The sequence below is a fragment of the Heterodontus francisci genome, chromosome 17, assembly GCF_036365525.1.
Source record: "Heterodontus francisci isolate sHetFra1 chromosome 17, sHetFra1.hap1, whole genome shotgun sequence".
Classification (NCBI taxonomy): domain Eukaryota; kingdom Metazoa; phylum Chordata; class Chondrichthyes; order Heterodontiformes; family Heterodontidae; genus Heterodontus; species Heterodontus francisci.
In genome coordinates, this window is record NC_090387.1 from 64,638,029 (window position 1) to 64,656,088 (window position 18,060).

The following is an 18,060-nucleotide window of genomic DNA, read 5'->3' on the forward strand; positions in this document are numbered from 1 at the left end:
AGTACTCCGGATGTGGTCAAACCCGGGCTATGTACAGTTGAAGCATGACTTCTACCCCCTTGTATTTTAGTCCTCTGGGCATAATGGCCTGCATTTCATTTGGCTTTTTGATTCTTTTCTGTACCTGTTCATGATATTTTAGTAATCTTTGTACCTGAACCTTCAAATCTCTTTAGACCGCCACTGTTTATAGCTTTTCATCATTTATAAAGTACCCTGTTCTATCTTTTTTTAGGTTCAAAGTTATGACCTGATGTTTGTCTAAATGGAAATTCATTTGCCACAGTTTTGCTCATTTAATCTATCAATGTATTTATAATTTTATGCTTTCATCTACACAGCTGATAATGCTGCTTATTTATGTCATCAGTGGTGTTGTCTGTAGCGTTAATAGTTCAAAAGTTGTCAAAGCTTTGGTGTTGTACATACACATTGAAGTGATCCGTAACCTGTATTTGCTGCAACATTTCTAAATAATTTTTCTTTTCAGCGAATCAGTGAAGGTGCGTTATCTCCAGATGGAACAGTCCTTGCAACCGCGAGCCACGATGGATATGTAAAATTCTGGCAGATCTACATAGAGGGGCAAGATCAACCGAGGTACTGCTGTATAATTTTGGCTAAATCTAAATGATCAGATTGTTTGTTTGATTTAACAAATTCAGCGAGTGTGAATTTGTTTTACAAAAACATCCAGGCCAACAGAGTTGTAAAGAAGTAAATAAAGACCATATTATATGAAAAGAAAAATCTGCAGTTTGAATGCATGTTGTGGATATTTACTTGATTTCTTTGACTTGTTTTTAATATTTTTCTTTTTATGCCTGTTGGAGTGTGAAATGCCAGTCTAACTTAGCACAAATGTCAGCATAGTTATGAAATGAATAAATAAACATTGACAATGATCACGTTGCCTGAAGTGATGCCTCAGCTACTGAGGAACATCATGGGCAGAGCTATGTTCAGGGCCATCTGATATTAAACATCAGGTTATGTTAATTTTTGAGCAATGCTCAGCCTTCTTTTAATTTGCTAGAATGTCTGTTGTATCTTAATAAAATTTAATTTTAGTAATCTTAGTTTGAATGTGAGCACACAGTGGATACATGTTAAGAACAATGGTTTCTGAATAACAAACCTAGCGGTTCCAGCTGCTACTGTTCCAACTATTTATACAAAATAAAATCTCACAGCTCAATCAGTCCACAGTGTATTCTGTTAGTGCAATTTAGTGCATATAGTAACACCTGCAGCCTTTTACCTGTTAATTTTTTTTTCTGTGGGACTTAGATGGACATGTAGCTAAGCTGTTGGGGTCAATAATATAGTGTGGTCCTGTGTTTCTAGACGTGATGTACTGTCAGTTTGAGATTGGAGCTTAGATAAAGTTTTATTAAGCTTTTACCAGTGATCATTCTACCTTATTTTTGTGCATAGTTTAAAGTTGATCTCTAATTCACCCAGCTTTCCAGATGAAGCTGAGGTATAAGCATCACTTTTTTTCTCTACAATGAGATTGGTGCTTGCTTATTGCAACTGTTGGTAAGGCTGCTGAACTCTGGTGATGGCAAATTCCGGGCTTTCAACAACTGTTGTATAAATATTGAATCAAATTGAATTTTGCAACTTCAGAATTCTCAATGTAGCCTGATTTTAACTTTTTCATTCTTTAATAATCGGTAGGATAATTTTTGACCAGCTAAACTTTTGTTTTCTTTGGTCTGTAATCTATGTGCAATGCACCCTCCTTGTCCTTTCTTTGCACATTTCATTTCTTTAGTTTAGGCCTTATTGCACTTTGATTCCCTGCTAACCTGGTTCCCAGACTTCTGTTTGTAAAATGTGTGAAGTAATTTCTTTTAGCTCGAATCACTTATGCAGTTAATATGGGAACTGGCTAGTTAGTGCAAACATGTCTGCTTCATCTCTACACAAGAATACAACATAATGATGTGGGTTTTGTTTCGGTTTTACATCTGCTGTAAATATTTAATTGAAGGAATAAGTGTATTGAGGAAATTCCCTAAATGGAAGCACTTGTTTCTCTCCTCTCACTGAAACCCTATTTGTAGTGGACAGCATTTTACAAGCATGAATTTGTTAAGTTGAAGCCACATCTGCTTTCTTCGGTGAGCTCATTAGCCAGAAGTCATCGACATCATGTAATCTTCATTCCTAAATGCTGATCAGGGATTAGGATTCATGAGAACATAAGAACTAGGAGCAGGAGTAGGCAATTCAGCCCCTGGAGCCTGCTCCGCCATTCAATCCGATCATGGCTGATGGCTGATCTCATCTTGGCCTCAACTCCAATTTCCTGCCCGTTCTCCATAACCCTTTAACCCATTACTAATTAAAAATCTGTATCTCCTCCTTAAACTTACTCAATGTCCCGGCATCCACTGCAGTCTGAGGTGGTGAATTCCACAGACTCATGACCCTTTGAGAGAAGTAATTTTGCCTCATCTCTGTTTTAAATCTGCTACCCCTTATCCTAAAACTATGACCTCTCGTTCTAGATTGCTCCCACCAGAGGAAGCATCCTCTCTACGTCTGCTTTGTCAGTCTCCTTAATCATCGTATATACCTCAATTAGATCTCCTCTCATTCTTCTAAACTCTAGAGAGTAAAGGCTTAAACTGCTCAATCTCTCTTCATAAGACAAACCTCTCATCTCTGGAATCAATCTAGTGAACCTCCTCTGAACTGCCTCCAATGCAACTACATCCTTTCTCAAGTAAGGGGACCAAAACTGTACGCAGTACTCCAGGTGCAGTCTCACTAATGCCTTGTACAGTTGCAGCAACACTTCCCTACTTTTATACTCTATTCCTTTAGCAATAAATGCCAAAATTCCATTTGCCTTCCTTATTACCTGCTGCACCTGCATACTAGTTTTCTGCGATTCATGCACAAGGACACCCAGATTCATTTCCTCTTACAGTTGATTTGGGTTATTACATGCAATTCTAGTACGTATTTGAAATGGAAAGCTGATAGATAAATAAGCATAATCCTTTAATCACTCTTAGCCCTCAGAATAATCCAGTTGCTAAATTGATGCAATATTTATTGAAATATTTTTTTAAATGTACCTCCTGTTTCATTTGTTTTCTATTCATTTGTTAACTTGGACTTTTTGCCAGGTGTCTTCATGAGTGGAAGCCCCATGATGGTAGACCATTGTCATGTCTACTTTTTTGTGACAATCACAAAAAGCAGGATCCAGAGTAAGTTAGTGCTGCAACTTTGTATAAATATTTATATTCCATTTGACAGTTGCAGCAACATTTCTATATTGCGTGCAAGTGTATAGAAATGTGCTGCATGAATCTACGATTTCCTATTGAAACTTAGTCTGTAAGATAGGTAGCTATAGGAAAGAGCAGTATTTTAAACCCATTTTGTTTCTGAGGTGAAATATGCTGAATTTTAAAGCAGTTCTTGTTTTGCTTGTGCTCTCACCTGTCACTGAAATGGGGGGGAGGGGTTTGAAACTGTCCTGACCTTGACTTTTTTATTTTATCAAAAACGCCTTCTGTTTGCAGGCTAGTAATGGAGCTTTATTTTTGTGACTTTGTAATAGTGGGCTAAGTGACTGTGGAAGAACTTAGAAGCAGTACTGCAAAATTATTTTGGGATTTGTTTTCTCTCTTCCCATTTCCCCCTTCTAGGTCTGGACCACGTGCCACTTTGAAACTGTCCAACACGAAGTGTCCAAAAGCAGGTTGGAGTGATTTTTCTCCTCTTTCCTTGCTTCCCTGCAACCCTCCACTGGAGAAGTGTGTGTCTTTTGTTCAGCTCCCTCCTATGACAGCGTGGCTGAGATGGGGAGCTTAGCATTCTTTCATTGTGTTGGAGCTCTGTTGAGCTGCCTTGCTTGTCAGTTTATTGAAACTAATATTGAACCAGCTTTTTTTTTTAAAAAGAAGATTTATTGATTTCACCAAAAAAGCAATGGAAGTGGACTATTAAAAGTTCAACATTTTAACACTCCACTAAATATTTGCAAGATTATTTACAGCCATTGTAAATGAAGGAAAAATCTGAGTATTTTCAATGTTCTTTCAAAACTAGTCCAAATTTTCCTTGAAAAAAGTTTGAGTATTTACTTGAGATTATATTGAAAGGACTAGTGCTCATGTCCAACTAGGTTAATGTCCAAGCTACTTGGATTTTTGCCTATGGCATATGGCCAAGATGGATTAAAATTAGTTGTATCTCAGTTTTCAGAAGTGAAAACTTGCTATATAATATAAACAAAATAACTGAGACCACTAAAGTTACAAGACCTGTTACTGACTACTAAATTGTGATATTTAGCTTAGGTTGCTGTTTTAAATCATGCTACACCGTCAGTTCTGCCTTTTCATGAAATCTGCTGCTCAGAGTATGTGGTTGTATAGAAGGCTTTATGGGCAAAAAGCATCATTATTTTCATATTGGTGTACCTCTAAATAGGCCTTCTGGCCTTAAATGCTTTGTGTGATCAAAAGGTCAATTAAACCCTTAAAAAGTTGTGGTTAAATGTTGTCCTATCAACAGTGTTCTTGTTTGTTTAATATGTTGGTACCTTACTGCTGATGAAAGGGCAATTCCCATTTTGTGTTGCTGTGATGTCAGAACTGCTGCAGAGCAATCTAAAATGTACAGAATGACTGCCAGGTTAGAGAACACGGAACTACCATGGCAGACAGTGATGGTGCAAAAGTGAAATTCCTGTGGGGCATCAGTGAAAAGAGTACCTGCAGCCATGAGAAAAGTGTTTTGTTGAAGTGGTGTCCTGACAAGTTTTTGCAAATTTTTTGTTCCCCTTCCCTGAATTTTAAGATTTTTGTTGCTTTTTTCCTCCAAGCAAACCAAACTTGTTATGGAGACAAAATCTAGGGGAAAAAATTCTAAGGATTTTTTAAATGAACTTAAAATCCCAAGGTGATTAAGCCACAAATAGTGGGCTGCAGACATTATGGCTTCTGGTGATTCTACTATTCTGCTAAGGTAAAGAAGTTGTGCTGTATGAAGCAGTTAGCTTTTAAATAAAGCTGATTGATGAGAACAATAAAAAAAACAGTAACAGCCTCGAGTAAAACTTTTTTAAAGATAAAGTCATCACTAATAAACAGTCTTGTTTCAAAAAGTACTACATTGACTAAGTGTTTTGGGCTGTCCTGAGGTCATGAATGGTGCTATATAAATGCAGGTTCATTTTATTGATATTGACACTTGCTAGCTCTAGTTTTATCCTCTGCTAACTCTACTGTTTCTCTGTTCTGTAGTGTCCCATTCTGGCGTTTCTTGATCACTGGAGCAGATCAGAACAGGGAGCTGAAGATGTGGTGTACTGTGTCATGGACTTGTTTACAGACTATCAGGTGCAAAATACAAAATTAAAATAGAACAGCTGAAATACAGTGTATACTGGCTTTAAACTTAAACTGTGGCCTGTTTTTAAGCTGTGTTAATGTTAACTTCACTCATTTGCTAAGCTGGTCAGTTTGTAATACAACATGACTTAAAGACCTTAGGGTGTTGATTTCTTTAATTTTCTTTCCCTATAACTGGTTTAACCCGTTGTAGCTGCCATCCACCCGAATGGTGATTAGTTCTAGTTTGTGGTATCACATCACTGTTAAAATACTTGAATATTGGATTTTGCTGCCTGAGTTATTAAAATCTTGGTAGACAGACTGTGTATTCAGGATTATTATCTCATTGCACCTTCTGTTCCTGCTGCTAGGAATGTTGTTCCTAGTTTTAAATCTTGTGTATACTGATATCAAATGGTAAGCCGTGGGCCAATCTGGGGGCAGGATTGGTTAACTAAAAGTGGCTTAGTGTAACACTGTTTTGTTGCATGCTTATAAGACAAGTATAGTCTAGATGTGTGTACCTTGTTTGTTTTGAATGTTCTTGAATAAATCAAAGCAATTGTTCATAACTATGAACAAGCCAAGCTTTCTCCCCCTTTTCTGGGAGTAGCTCCAAGCAGATTACTGGAAAAACTTACTTTGGCACTGGTTGCTAATTAAATATTGTACTCCTTAATCTCAGCTTTATCTTTTTCCCATTGGCTGTTACAGGCCATAATGTGAGTTTTGCCATATCTATCTAGTTTAAATTTTAGGCTAAAATACCTTTCCTTCAATTTTTCTCCTCCTGAGTTGTGTGCACTGCCAGTATTTTCCTTGGTAATTTGTGGTCATCAGCTCCAGTTTGGTGATGCTTGGAGGTGAATGGGGTTACCTTTATTGTACCATAGTTATGTATTTTCTTTTAATACTTTAGGTTTATGCCCGACTCTTTTAATACCAATGTATACCCAAGTCTGAAAGCTAGTTTGGATCTATCTGCAGAATACCTAATCCTCAGTGACGTACAGAGAAAAGTAAGCTTCTTCAAATCTCTTGCAGTGCATCTTTGCAATTGCTTTCATTCCCAGTACTATGAATTTTAATTACAGTGGTTCACACACAGTGAACATGTTAGTCATTTTGGATTTCAAATGATAAGTTATTTGGGCTTCATTTGCATGGTTTGTAATTTCATCCAAGGTGCTGCTTTGAGAAGTCATTCTTCAACTTTTTTCACAAGTTGGACTTAAAATTATTTTAATGCAATGTAGTTTTGAGATTTTTGTCTCTGTCGAGCAGTATGTCTCTCTTTCTTATGCTATTAATGAGTGTAAAAGTTGGATGTGACGAACTTGTGGATGTTTTTACCCCCAAGATTGAGACCCTGTGCTCATTTGCCTCAGCTACATCCTCCATCGCTGCCACCCATCTAGTTTTGACCAATTGAACCCATCTTTTCTTCCTCTGTCCAGACCCCATTTGTCTTCTGAGTTCCACCTCCTGTTTACTCAATCCCCTGCTGACTATACAACTAACTCTTACCTCAGTACTCACTGATGTAGTCTTTGACAGAATCTGTTCCTCTGGCTTTTTCATCTGCCATCACCATGTAACATTTTCAGGTTTTTTTTTACACTAAATGTTTTTCTTCTGCTTGGTGTAACTGGCCACTGCAGTAACCAGACCTTGTGTCCCCTACAATCCAGAGCATACCTTTTCCTACCAGAAAGCTAGGTAAATTATTGAAAGACCCAGGAATTTTAACTAAGAACCCTTATTTTGTACACCAGCTTCTGGAATGTATTTTGCCATCGTGTGATTCCTGTCTGTCATTAGGCTAACTGTGCACTCATATGCTGAGGACTCAGCCTCTGAACCAACAAATATTCTTATTTACATGAGAAGTGAATGAATAGTGCAGTATTCCTCTACCTTCCTTGATGTATAAAATAGTAAAGATGCTGCTAGCTTTCTCTCTAAACATGGTCTCAGTTCTTGGGCTGTGGAGCTAGCTACTTCTGTAAACCAGTTTGGTTGTTCTGCTTGGATTTGGGTTGCTGGCTGATGACTTAATGTGTAGACTGCTCACATCAAGATCAATATAGACCTGGGATTAGAGACTCCTGGCCACCAAGGTGTCCAACAAAGTATAATGTTGGCAAGATTGAAGCTATCGGGTTTGACCCTGACCAAGAACACCACACCCTGGCCCTTTATTCCATTCTCTTCCTCAGCTGCTCACCCAGATTTAATCTTGTGGTGTACATTCCAAATATTTTACTCGACCCTGAGCTGAGCTACAAACTTCATAACCTTTGTGTCACCAAAACATCTATTTCTCTCTCTAATTTCACCTGCATTTACCTCGCCTCTTACCCACTGCTGGCGAAACATTCAGTCTCAACTCTAGACTCAAACTTCCCAGTGCCTCCTAAGCTGCACCCTACTTATCTCCAACTTGTCGAGTATTCCACCATTGTCTTGCACTAAATCCTGCTCCCCTATTGCCTTTGGCCTTCTTGATCTTCATTGCCTCTTTTGTCTTCCCAACACTATCAAAATCCTCATCATTGTTTATAAGTCCCTTCATTGCTTTGGCCTTCTCTGCATCTACAACCTTTTTAGTCCTGCATATCCGCATGAGCCCTTCATTCTTCCAGCCCTGAAATCCTTTCCACCCCTGTTTTCATAGTCTCATTCTGGCATTTCATAAACTCTTCAATCTTGCTGCTTGGCACCTTAAAATCTCTCTCTCCAACCATGGCATTTGTTGTCATCCCTTGCTCTTCTATTATTTGACTTGATTTTATTTTGCCTCTGAAACTGCTTGGGTTGTTAAAGATGCTTTATAAATGTAGGTTCTCTTTTTGTATTTTTTTTAATATAGTGTTCACATGCCAAATTGTTCAAATTGAAATGGACCTATGCACTTAAATAGCAACTTAACTGTTGCAGGTGTTGTATGTGATGGAGCTACATCAGAACCAGGATGAAGGCAAGGCCCATTTTGTCTCCATATCTGAGTTTTTGCTTACTCACCCAGTGCTCAGCTTTGGCATCCAGGATGTCAGCAGATGTCGCCCAAGACACACAGAGGTTCTACCAGCTGAGGAAGAGAGTGACACTTTAAATGCAGGTCAGCCAAACAATTGATGGTACACTTGAGGATGCTGTGCATGTACTGTTTTTAAAGAATAATTGCATATATCGCAACTCAGTGCTATCTTACAAACACAGGAAAAAAGCAAGTGACTACATACATGCTGACATTTGGGCACATGTTTCAGCATAGAGTTTGTGATCTGTCTAGACTTTGTCCTTTTCATTGTGTACAATTCTCGGACTGAAAAGGCAGGCAGGTAGTCTGGTCCCAGGATGCTATCAGTGCTGCTCTTGATTGTGGTGCATTTCTTAGTGTTTATGTTGCCCTCCTTTGGGGAAAATTCGTCATCTAGATGGGTGGTTGTGTTTAGGGTTTTCATCATGTGAGAAAAGCAGTGTAAACCTGCAAGAATTCACAAACACTCCTTTGTTATTACGACAGTTTTCACTGAAGTTGTGAAGTCACTAAAATCTATGGTACGAGAATTAAACTTATTCATACTGAACAGATATGTGATTCATAACATATTTTTGATAAAATCTCATCCTTCTGCCAGTTCTGAATGTGTATATGTTCTCAGAACAATGTTATCTGTCCTTACTGCTGTTAACCTGTAATTACTGATTTTTTAAAAATGAATTTGTAATCTGAAATGTCACTGTTTGTATCTCAATATGGTTAAGTTCTTTTATCCCTGATAAATTACAGATCTCTTCACACAACTGATCCAGCTTCTTTAGCAGCAGTTGAGTTGTGTCTTGCACTGCATTTGCTTTCACAACCTACTGTTTCTTGGCAGTTGTCTAAATAATATAAATGGTACAAATGCAAATGGAAATTCATAGCTTGTGTAAATCTGAAAATACTTTAAAACCTGGTTTTAAAACTGAAGCTGTTTTAGCAGGGGAATGGGCCTGACTGGATTGCTCGCAGAGAGCTGGCTTGGACTTGATTGGCCAAATGGCGGCCTCCTGTGCTGTAATGACTCTACGAAATAGAATTCACATAGCTTGCAGTTCTAACATGAAGGAAAATTAATAAAGGGTCGAGTTGTACGGATCTGCTTCATTCAAATGATACTCGGTTACTTGTTTTGGAGGCTGGACTACTTTCAGAAAATTAGCAGGACCGCATCCTTAATAAATTACATTTGGTGACTTACTAGGTAGAACTAGAATAACAAAGGGTATGTGGGGGCAAATAGAGGGAGGGTAAGATTAGTCTAGCTGGTTCATGTGGTGGAAAACACTGGCACAGACTTGATGAGCTAAATGGATTGTTTTTGTGCTGTAATACTCTTTACTTCTAATATCTTTGCCTCTTTGTCCTCTGTTCAGTGTTGTAAAGATGTTCTTATGCACAATTTCTGATTTATATTTAATTTTTTCTTGGCAGAAGGAACTACTGGCCCTGTTGAATCTTCAGTAGTACAGATAAAATTATACTGTGTACACACCAAGTAAGTGTAACAGTTGAGATTTCTCTAAATTTATTGCTGACTTTGTGTTGCAAATGGACACCCAGTTAGTTATTTTTTTACATATATGTGTTCTCTTGTATCTTAGGCGATATTTACATTTGTGTCTAAGAATAGATTATGGAGGGTACTGATTAATCTTAAAGCCTGACAAAGCTAAAAAAGAGCCCTTTAAAATATTGTGTAAAAAGACTTCTGTACTTGAAGGGGTTTGGATGTGTATATTACTTCATGTTTCATCTGCTGGAGCTGTAGTCTTGGATAGTTTTTTGTTTGGAATTTTACATGTGGTAGACCACTATTCCTATTAAATAGCAGATTTTTTGAACCAACTTCATGGAAATACTTTAATAAATATAACTGGTCCTCCTCACCTTGGGTTCGCCAGGGCTCCTCAGTCCTGTGTTGTTTCTGATTCAAGGTCTGGCTCAAAGCAGGAAGAGAATATTTTTTGAAAAATTTGATTGCAATGCTGCAAAATGAATGTTTTTGATTTTCTAATGTCTGATTATTAGAAGTATTTTTGAATATGTAATTGTTGAAATAAAAACAATAATCACAGACTCTCACTGTCTGGACAGACCAGGCCTAGAAATATAGTTTTGTCCCCTCTATTTTTAAGGAAGGATAAATTCAACAGTTTTACCACTTTAGAAACTTAACTTGACACCCACATCAAAATAATTTTAGTGTCTTTTGCAGGCTCTTTTCTAGGCTTTGTATTCTCCAACTTTATCCTAAATGCACTAACTTATGCTGCAACATGGCTCTCAAGCACCTCACTCAAATAGCCAAGCTTGATGATCTGAATTAAAATATAGTAGTAAACTTCAAAACACTTCTTTACTCAGAGTGATAAATGTGTGGAATGATCTGCCAGGGAGTTCTGTGGGAGAAAAAAAAATTAGGGTTGTTGGAAATGCAGTTAGATGTATCACGAGAAAGTTTAAAGCACACAAAGGATGTGCTTCGATGGACCAAATGCCTTTCTCGCTGTTAGCTGCCTGGGCTCGCATGAAAGACAACTCTGTGTTGACAGGCTTCTCGTCGTTCAGGTGGGGAGGTTATTTGCAGCCAATCCTGTTCTTGCTTAATGCCTGTACAATTACACTTTATGGCAGAAGTTACAGAATCATGATCAGGTGTGTGAACCTTGACAGATATTTCTGATCTAGCTGAGGGCACTGAAATAACTTGCACCACCCAAGTGCCAAGCTATTGAAGTCACTTAATTCAACACCGATTGGGGTTGAACTTGAGATTTTAATTTTAGTATCTGAACCAATTGAACTTTTGGTAGAGCTTTCATACATAGGATTGCGAGAAACTGACTTGATACTGAGCTTGATGGTGTGGGCTGGGAAAAATATTGCATCTAATTGTTTCAACATTTAGAGGAGTCCTCAAAAAGAAAGAGCCCTAGGATGTTGATTTTGTTTAAAACATTTTATTCTCTGCTAAATTTGCCCCCTCCTCCTGAGGGATTGCCTCCATGGTGGGATACATTTCCATAGGTGTTTGATGCCCTGTGGTACCTCAACCAAGTGGCCATTCTTGTGACCTTAGGCAGTGTTCGTCAGTAAGTTATTTGACTGCAGGGATATCAGAGGTGAATCTGATGCTCTCCACAGGCATTCGTTTCCAGCTGAGATTTCTGGGTAGCAGTCTAGCACGAGAACCTTTCTTCCCCACTGCTATTCTAACATACATCAACTAACAGCACAGCCTGACGATTAAACCTCAGACTTTCCAGGTCTGGCTTCAGCTACACACTTAGACAGAAATTACAGAATGGGAACATACCATTCAGCCCAGGCGGTCTGTGTTGGTGTTTGTTCTCCATGTGGACATGAGTCCTAACCCCATATTTCTGTTCTGTTCCTATATATCTTTATTCCTCTTTTCTTGAACTGTGTCTGTAACCAGTTGTTAAATGTTGACATTGTCTCTGTTTCAGTCACTGACTATGGTAACCCATTCCACAGCTTTGTGCCATCCTGGGATGGCAGGATTGACGTATGAGGAGAGATTGGGATGACTAGGCCTATATTCACGAGTTTAGAAGAATGAGAGGGGATCTCATAGAAACCTGTAAATTTTTAACGGGACCAGACAGGCTAGATGCAGGGAGGGTGTTCCCGATGGCTGGGGGAGTTCAGAACCAGGGGTCAGTCTCAGGATACGGGGTATGCCATTTAGAACCGAGATGAGAAATTTCTTCACTCCGAGGGTGGGTGAACCTGTGGAATTCTCTACCGCAGAAGGCAGTGGAGGCGAAGTCATTAAATATATTCAAGAAGGATATAGATATATTAATGCCAAAGGGATCAAAGGATATGGGGAGAAAGCGGGAGCAGGGTACTGAATTAGACGATCAGCCATGATCTTTTTTGAATGGTGGAGCAGGCCCAAAGGGCCAAATGGACTATTTCTGCTCCTATTTTCTATGTTTTAAAAAAAAAAAGTTTCTCCTTTCTGTCCTAAATCCCTTGCATTTTAGTCTTGTATCTGTGCATTTTAGAGGCCTCAGTCACTGGAAACAGTTTGGTTCTATCTACTCTAGTCTCATAATTTCAAGCACCCGATCAAAATAAAATCTGATTTTTCTGTTTTTTAAGTAATAGATGAGTTATCCTTGAGTGAGTCATTGTTTAAAGGACAATGTTCTGCACAGGGTATAGTTCAGATGCATAGTCCTTTCATAGTAGAACATGGATGAGCATCTTGTTGGCTAGGTGCTATTTCAGAGTTACAATTTTATCCCCTTATCTAGATTTAGTTGAATACGGAATTTATTTTCTGGGATCAAAACATGTTTTGAATATGATGCAATGTTCAAATACCAGTTTGTAGATTTTTCATACTGATTCCATTTTAAATTAATCTATTTTAGTAGGAGTCTAATTATAAATAATGGCTGATACCTGTGGTACTACTGATAGTTTTAACCGAAAGCAATAGATGAGTCAGACTCAGGTATGATTAATTATATTTATCATGTTGCAATGCAGTTCAACAGAGAGGACATGCAGTCTCTTGAATACTAGTAACTTGTTCAGACGAGCTTTTCTAATATTTTCTTAAGGTCCCACTTGTCTTTAAAAGTTTCTAAATTTAAGGTTTTCTTCTACTTTAAAAGTCAGTATTGAACATATTTCTTAGATTTTATTTCTGATATGAATTACATTGAATGAAATAATCCACACAGAGTTAAGAAGCTCAAGTTGTTGGGGATAAGAGCTCATCTCCTTCAAAATGAAGGATGTATGTTCATCCTGCTTTACATGCACATAAATAGCAAGATAGACCTTCATTCGGGTTACTTGTAAAATGTCAAACGTAGGTTCCAAGAAAATGTATTTTGTCCTCAAGAATCTTGAGCTGCTAGAACTATTCCACTCAAACATTTTATTCAAAACCAGTGGGAACATTTGATGGGATCAATTGACATAATGGGGTAGGCTTGGATAGGTATTCTTGAGGAAATGCGGTTGCTTCCCTCCATCATCCCTGGACCATGATACATTTCCATACTGTATAAAACAGGATTATTATGCATCCTGTCAAGTACCATTTTTTGACACCTGGATCTGTTCAGAAATTTGCATTGCATAAAACTGGTTTTTTATTGTTTTGTAAGAGCCATGTTAACAGCTTGAGCATTCACCATTCAGGCTACTTTATGTTGGAAAATTGTCTTTCCTTTATTCCTTCTCTCAAGGAGTCTGACCTTCTGTAGCAATGTGCTACATTCTAATTGTTTATTTTGTTTCATTTGGATGAAATGGAATGGACAATTGTCCTTCTGCTGTTGTACGAACTATGAAGTGTGACCAGAGGGCCACTTGAAACATTGGATTTTCTTTGTTGTCAGAATCCTTAGGCGGCGTTAGGCATAGGTTGTGGGTTACAAATTGCTTCTGTTACCTTCACAAAATGTTCTTAACATTTTTCTTGTTTCAGAACACTTCAAGATGTGCAGATTTATTTCCAGCCACATCAGAATGCAGAAGAACCTGTTTTAATGCCGTCTACAGTCTCCCATGAAGATTTCAGTAAGTTGTAAACTTTGACCTGTCACTTAACATTACATCAGGGCACTATACAAAGCTATTTTATCCAATTGTTTTTAGTTTGAGAATATTTTGTCCTTTTACATTTACTGGATTTAGTTTTCAAGAATTTTCTTTGTTATAACATGGAATATCTCACCATAATCTTTCAAATAAATCTGGTATTTGTTGCTGCAAAATCAAATGGATGTTCAAATAACTCAGTTCAGCTTAAGGAGAACTTCAAATATTAGTGAACTGCAGATATTGTCTAACAGGTCAAAATGACTGTGACAGTATTTTGTTTAAAACAGTTGAATTAAAAATCTACATAATTCTGCACTCAATATCAGACATACCTATTTTTCCAATGCAATTTTTTGAGTAGTTGGAAATCTAGCATATCTGTTTGATATATAATTAAAAGTAACGTGCACCTTTAAGTTGCTCCTTAAAACACACTACTTTGACTGAACTTTTGGTCACCTGTCCTAATATCTCTCTCAATTTTGTCTTGGCTTCTGTGAAGCGCTGAGTGTTTTTACTATGTTAAAGGTGCCAAATAAGTGCAAGTTATTGTTCGATGTGCAATAAAATGAGCAGTCTATTATCTATTGAATTGATATTTAGTGAGTGATCAAGTTGAATTCTAATGAATTTGGAAGGTACATATACCTCTTGTGATGCAATATTTACATTTTGTAGATTTTCAGGCTGACTTACTATCGAACTAAAATTGTCAGTTTTCATGTTAACCATGTGTTGTGCCTTAAAATACCTATTTGTTTGTGTAACCTTACATAATCTGCAGTTTTCTGCTGCATAGTCTGATATTTTTAGTATATGGTTTAAAAATAAGTGGTCATAATAATGCTCAGGCCTGGTGTATGGGAGTTGTGCATTTTATCTGGAAAGACTTTTGTATCTAAATCTTCACTGTCACTATCATTGACAGAATATGATCCTGTGGTTGAGGTCATCAATTGAGAAGGGTCAAAAGTTGTGGATCCATGCTCTAGCACTGAATCCTTGTTTCAAAACCCAATGGAGCAATTAATGCTTCACACCTATTTTTGCTTTTGAAGCATTTGCAGATCACCGAACAGATGTGAGCATTGAAGGGCCAACATCTGATAAGGGCTCTGGCCGGGGTTCTCAGCATGATCTGTGCCGTATAGTGGATCTTCCAGCTCCTACAGACTTTCTTTCTGTCTCCAATGATGTGAAACCAAAGTTAATGACTCCTGATGCTTTCATGGCTCCTAGCACTTCACTTCCACAGGTAAGTGTTAATGTTTTTATCTGAAGATAGATTCTAAAATTTGTATTTTCCAGTGAACTTTTGCTTTTTGTCACTAAAGAATATTCTGAGGAATGTGGCACTCTTACCTCTGTCAGGCATGGCCAGATGCAAGGTGAAACTCTGAAACCACTATTTTAGAACCCCACTTTAGGAGATAACCCATTGCACCTTGACCCCCAACTCCAGAAGTGTATATACACTATTACCCTAGTATGAATTTATCAATTCCTGCACCAGTCATCTAAATGGTTTTACTGAGTGCGACTCAATTTGGAAATTATTAACAATTCTATGCTGTGGGCCTGCATTTATGAGAATGTGGATTGAGGTTACCAAACTAATTTCTTGTTAGATCTTTACTGTGACCAGGAAGAAGATTTTCATTGTCTGGGCTGGCTTCTGACTGAGTCCCAGAGTGGGAAAAATGGTTGCCAGCCCAGACTCCCTATTGCTGAGTTAGCTACTGCTGGTAAAGTCTTTAATTTAGGACTCCTTTGTGCTGAAACATTTTGCATTTAAAATACTGCCCTTCAGGCCTTCTAGCATTCTATTTGCAGCCTGTCAGATTGTTGTCCTCCTGCAGCTTGCTAAATGGCTTATGTTCCAAAGTGCTGAATGTAAAGTAATTACCAAAGTGGCAGAGAAGTGTACCAGTCAATTACAAAAGTTTTAACTTACTGCATTTATTGGGATTTAGCCGACTGTACTTGTCCACTGCATGTGTTGTGCTGGTGTAACTAAATGTTTTATTGTGGACAGATCTCTGTGTCACCAGGGAGCAGTGTAAGCACTTTGACTGCAGTGACTGGTTTGAGTAACAGCTCTGCTAATGAGTCTGCAGCATCAAGGTAGGCAACTAGCATTACTTATGCAAAAGTATCAGTGCCCATTTCAAAGATTAATTGAGTATCAGTAGTTCTGCTTAATTTCAATAATTTTCATTCTGGATAATTTCATTTTAATGTTGAGTGCTGAGGAGGACTCATTTCTGTCCTTCTCATTTCTCTTCGTCCCATCCTGGTCTACACATTCCTTCCCTTTTACCCTGTTTCTTGTTCTCTCCTTGAAATCACATTGGACAAAAAAAAAGCTTTGCTCTGCATCATGCCAAAAATGGATAAATGTTTCATTCCGAAGTTTCAATGTGTTTCACTTAAGGTATGGGGGAAAAAAATAACAAAAATATTTTTGTTGGTGGGGGTGAAGTTTGGATGAGGCTTATTGAGTAAAAACCAATTGCGGGAGGAAACTGAACGTTACCATCATAAGGGACAATGTCGTTTCAAGTTGCGTGTAGTAACACAACACCTAGCTGGGAAGTACAGTTGGTACCTAACATTGGTTTACAGTTCAGGTGCAATTGACCAATATTGTAAATTATTTGGAAGATAACCCATTGCTATGTCATAGTTATATGCCCTTAGGTAGAGGCCTTTAAGTGAAACGTTTTTCAATGCAATATAGATTGTTATTATGAACATACAAATTAAGAGCAGGAATAGGCCACTCGGCCCTTCAAGCTTGCTCTTCCATTCAGTGAGTTCATGGCTGAACTGATTACTGCACATTTCCACCTACCCCTGATGACCTTTCACCCCCTTGCTTATCAAGAATCTGTCTACCTCTGCCTTAAAAATATTCAAAGACTCTGCTTCCACCGCCTTCTGCAGAAGAGAATTCAAAAGGCTCACGACCCTCAGAGAAAATATTTCTCCTCATCTCTGTCTTAAATGGGCGACCCCTTATTTTTAAACAGTGACCCCTAGTTCTAGATTCTCCCACAAGGGGAAACATCCTTTCCACATCCACCCTGTCAAGACCCCTCAGGATCTTATGTTTCAATCAAGTCGCCTCTTACTCTTCTAAATTCCAGTGGATAAAAGCCTAGCCTGTCCAGTCTTTCCTCGTAAGACAGCCCGCCCATTCCAGGTATTAGTTTAGTAAACCTTCTCTGTACTGCCTCCAACGCATTTACATCCTTCCTTAAATAAGGACACCAGAACTGTACATAGTACTCCAGATGTGGTCTCGCCAATGTTCTGTATAGCTGAAGCATAACCTCCCTACTTTTGTATTCAATTTCCCTCGTGATAAGCGCTAACGTTCTATTAGCTTTCTTATTATTAGCGATGCTCTACTGCAGTCCAGCAATTTGTTGTTTCGGCCCTGGCATGATCATATTTATTGTCCATCTTTAATTGTCTGGAGGTGGTGATGGATCTTGTATTGTATTAATTATGCAACTGAGTCACTTGCTGGGCCACTGCAGAGGACTTCAGGAGTCAACCAAGTATTGTATGACTGGAATCATGGAGCCAGACTGGGTCAGGTGGCAGCTTACCTAGCCTGGCCCTGTGATTCCAGCATTAGTTATTTGGGTTCTTACAGCAGAATGGTAGCTTTTATTCTTCTGCTCACCACATATTGCAATATTTTATGAAATTTATTTTTACAACTTGCTCTGGTGGGATCTGAACTCATGATCTCTGGATTCTGAAATAAATACCATAACCACCACACATCCCAACTTCTGTATATAAAATGTATTTAGTTCCCTTGCAAAGACAAATGAATGACAGGCTGCTTCTGTATTTGCCTCTTCACTGAGAGAACAGAAGAACATAAGAAATAGGAGCAGGTGTAGACCATACGGCCCTTCGCCTGCTCTGCCATTCAGTATGATTATGGCTGATCCTGCGCCTCAACTCCACTTTACCATCTGCTCCCCATATCCCTTGATTCCCTGAAGACCAAAAACTTGTCCATCTCAGCCT

The 18,060-nt window shown here is 38.3% G+C and overlaps 1 protein-coding gene across 1 annotated transcript in view; it reads left to right on the forward strand.

The window, feature by feature from the left end:
* edc4 (enhancer of mRNA decapping 4) overlaps positions 1 to 18,060 on the forward strand; it is a 113,410-nt gene that overhangs the window by 21,296 nt on the left and 74,054 nt on the right. The window contains exons 8-16 of the mRNA XM_068049542.1: positions 491 to 600; positions 3,147 to 3,230; positions 5,277 to 5,372; positions 6,286 to 6,385; positions 8,307 to 8,487; positions 9,850 to 9,913; positions 13,895 to 13,986; positions 15,069 to 15,265; positions 16,046 to 16,134. Of these exons, the coding sequence (XP_067905643.1) occupies positions 491 to 600; positions 3,147 to 3,230; positions 5,277 to 5,372; positions 6,286 to 6,385; positions 8,307 to 8,487; positions 9,850 to 9,913; positions 13,895 to 13,986; positions 15,069 to 15,265; positions 16,046 to 16,134 (1,013 nt within the window). The remainder of the gene's footprint in view (positions 1 to 490; positions 601 to 3,146; positions 3,231 to 5,276; positions 5,373 to 6,285; positions 6,386 to 8,306; positions 8,488 to 9,849; positions 9,914 to 13,894; positions 13,987 to 15,068; positions 15,266 to 16,045; positions 16,135 to 18,060) is intronic.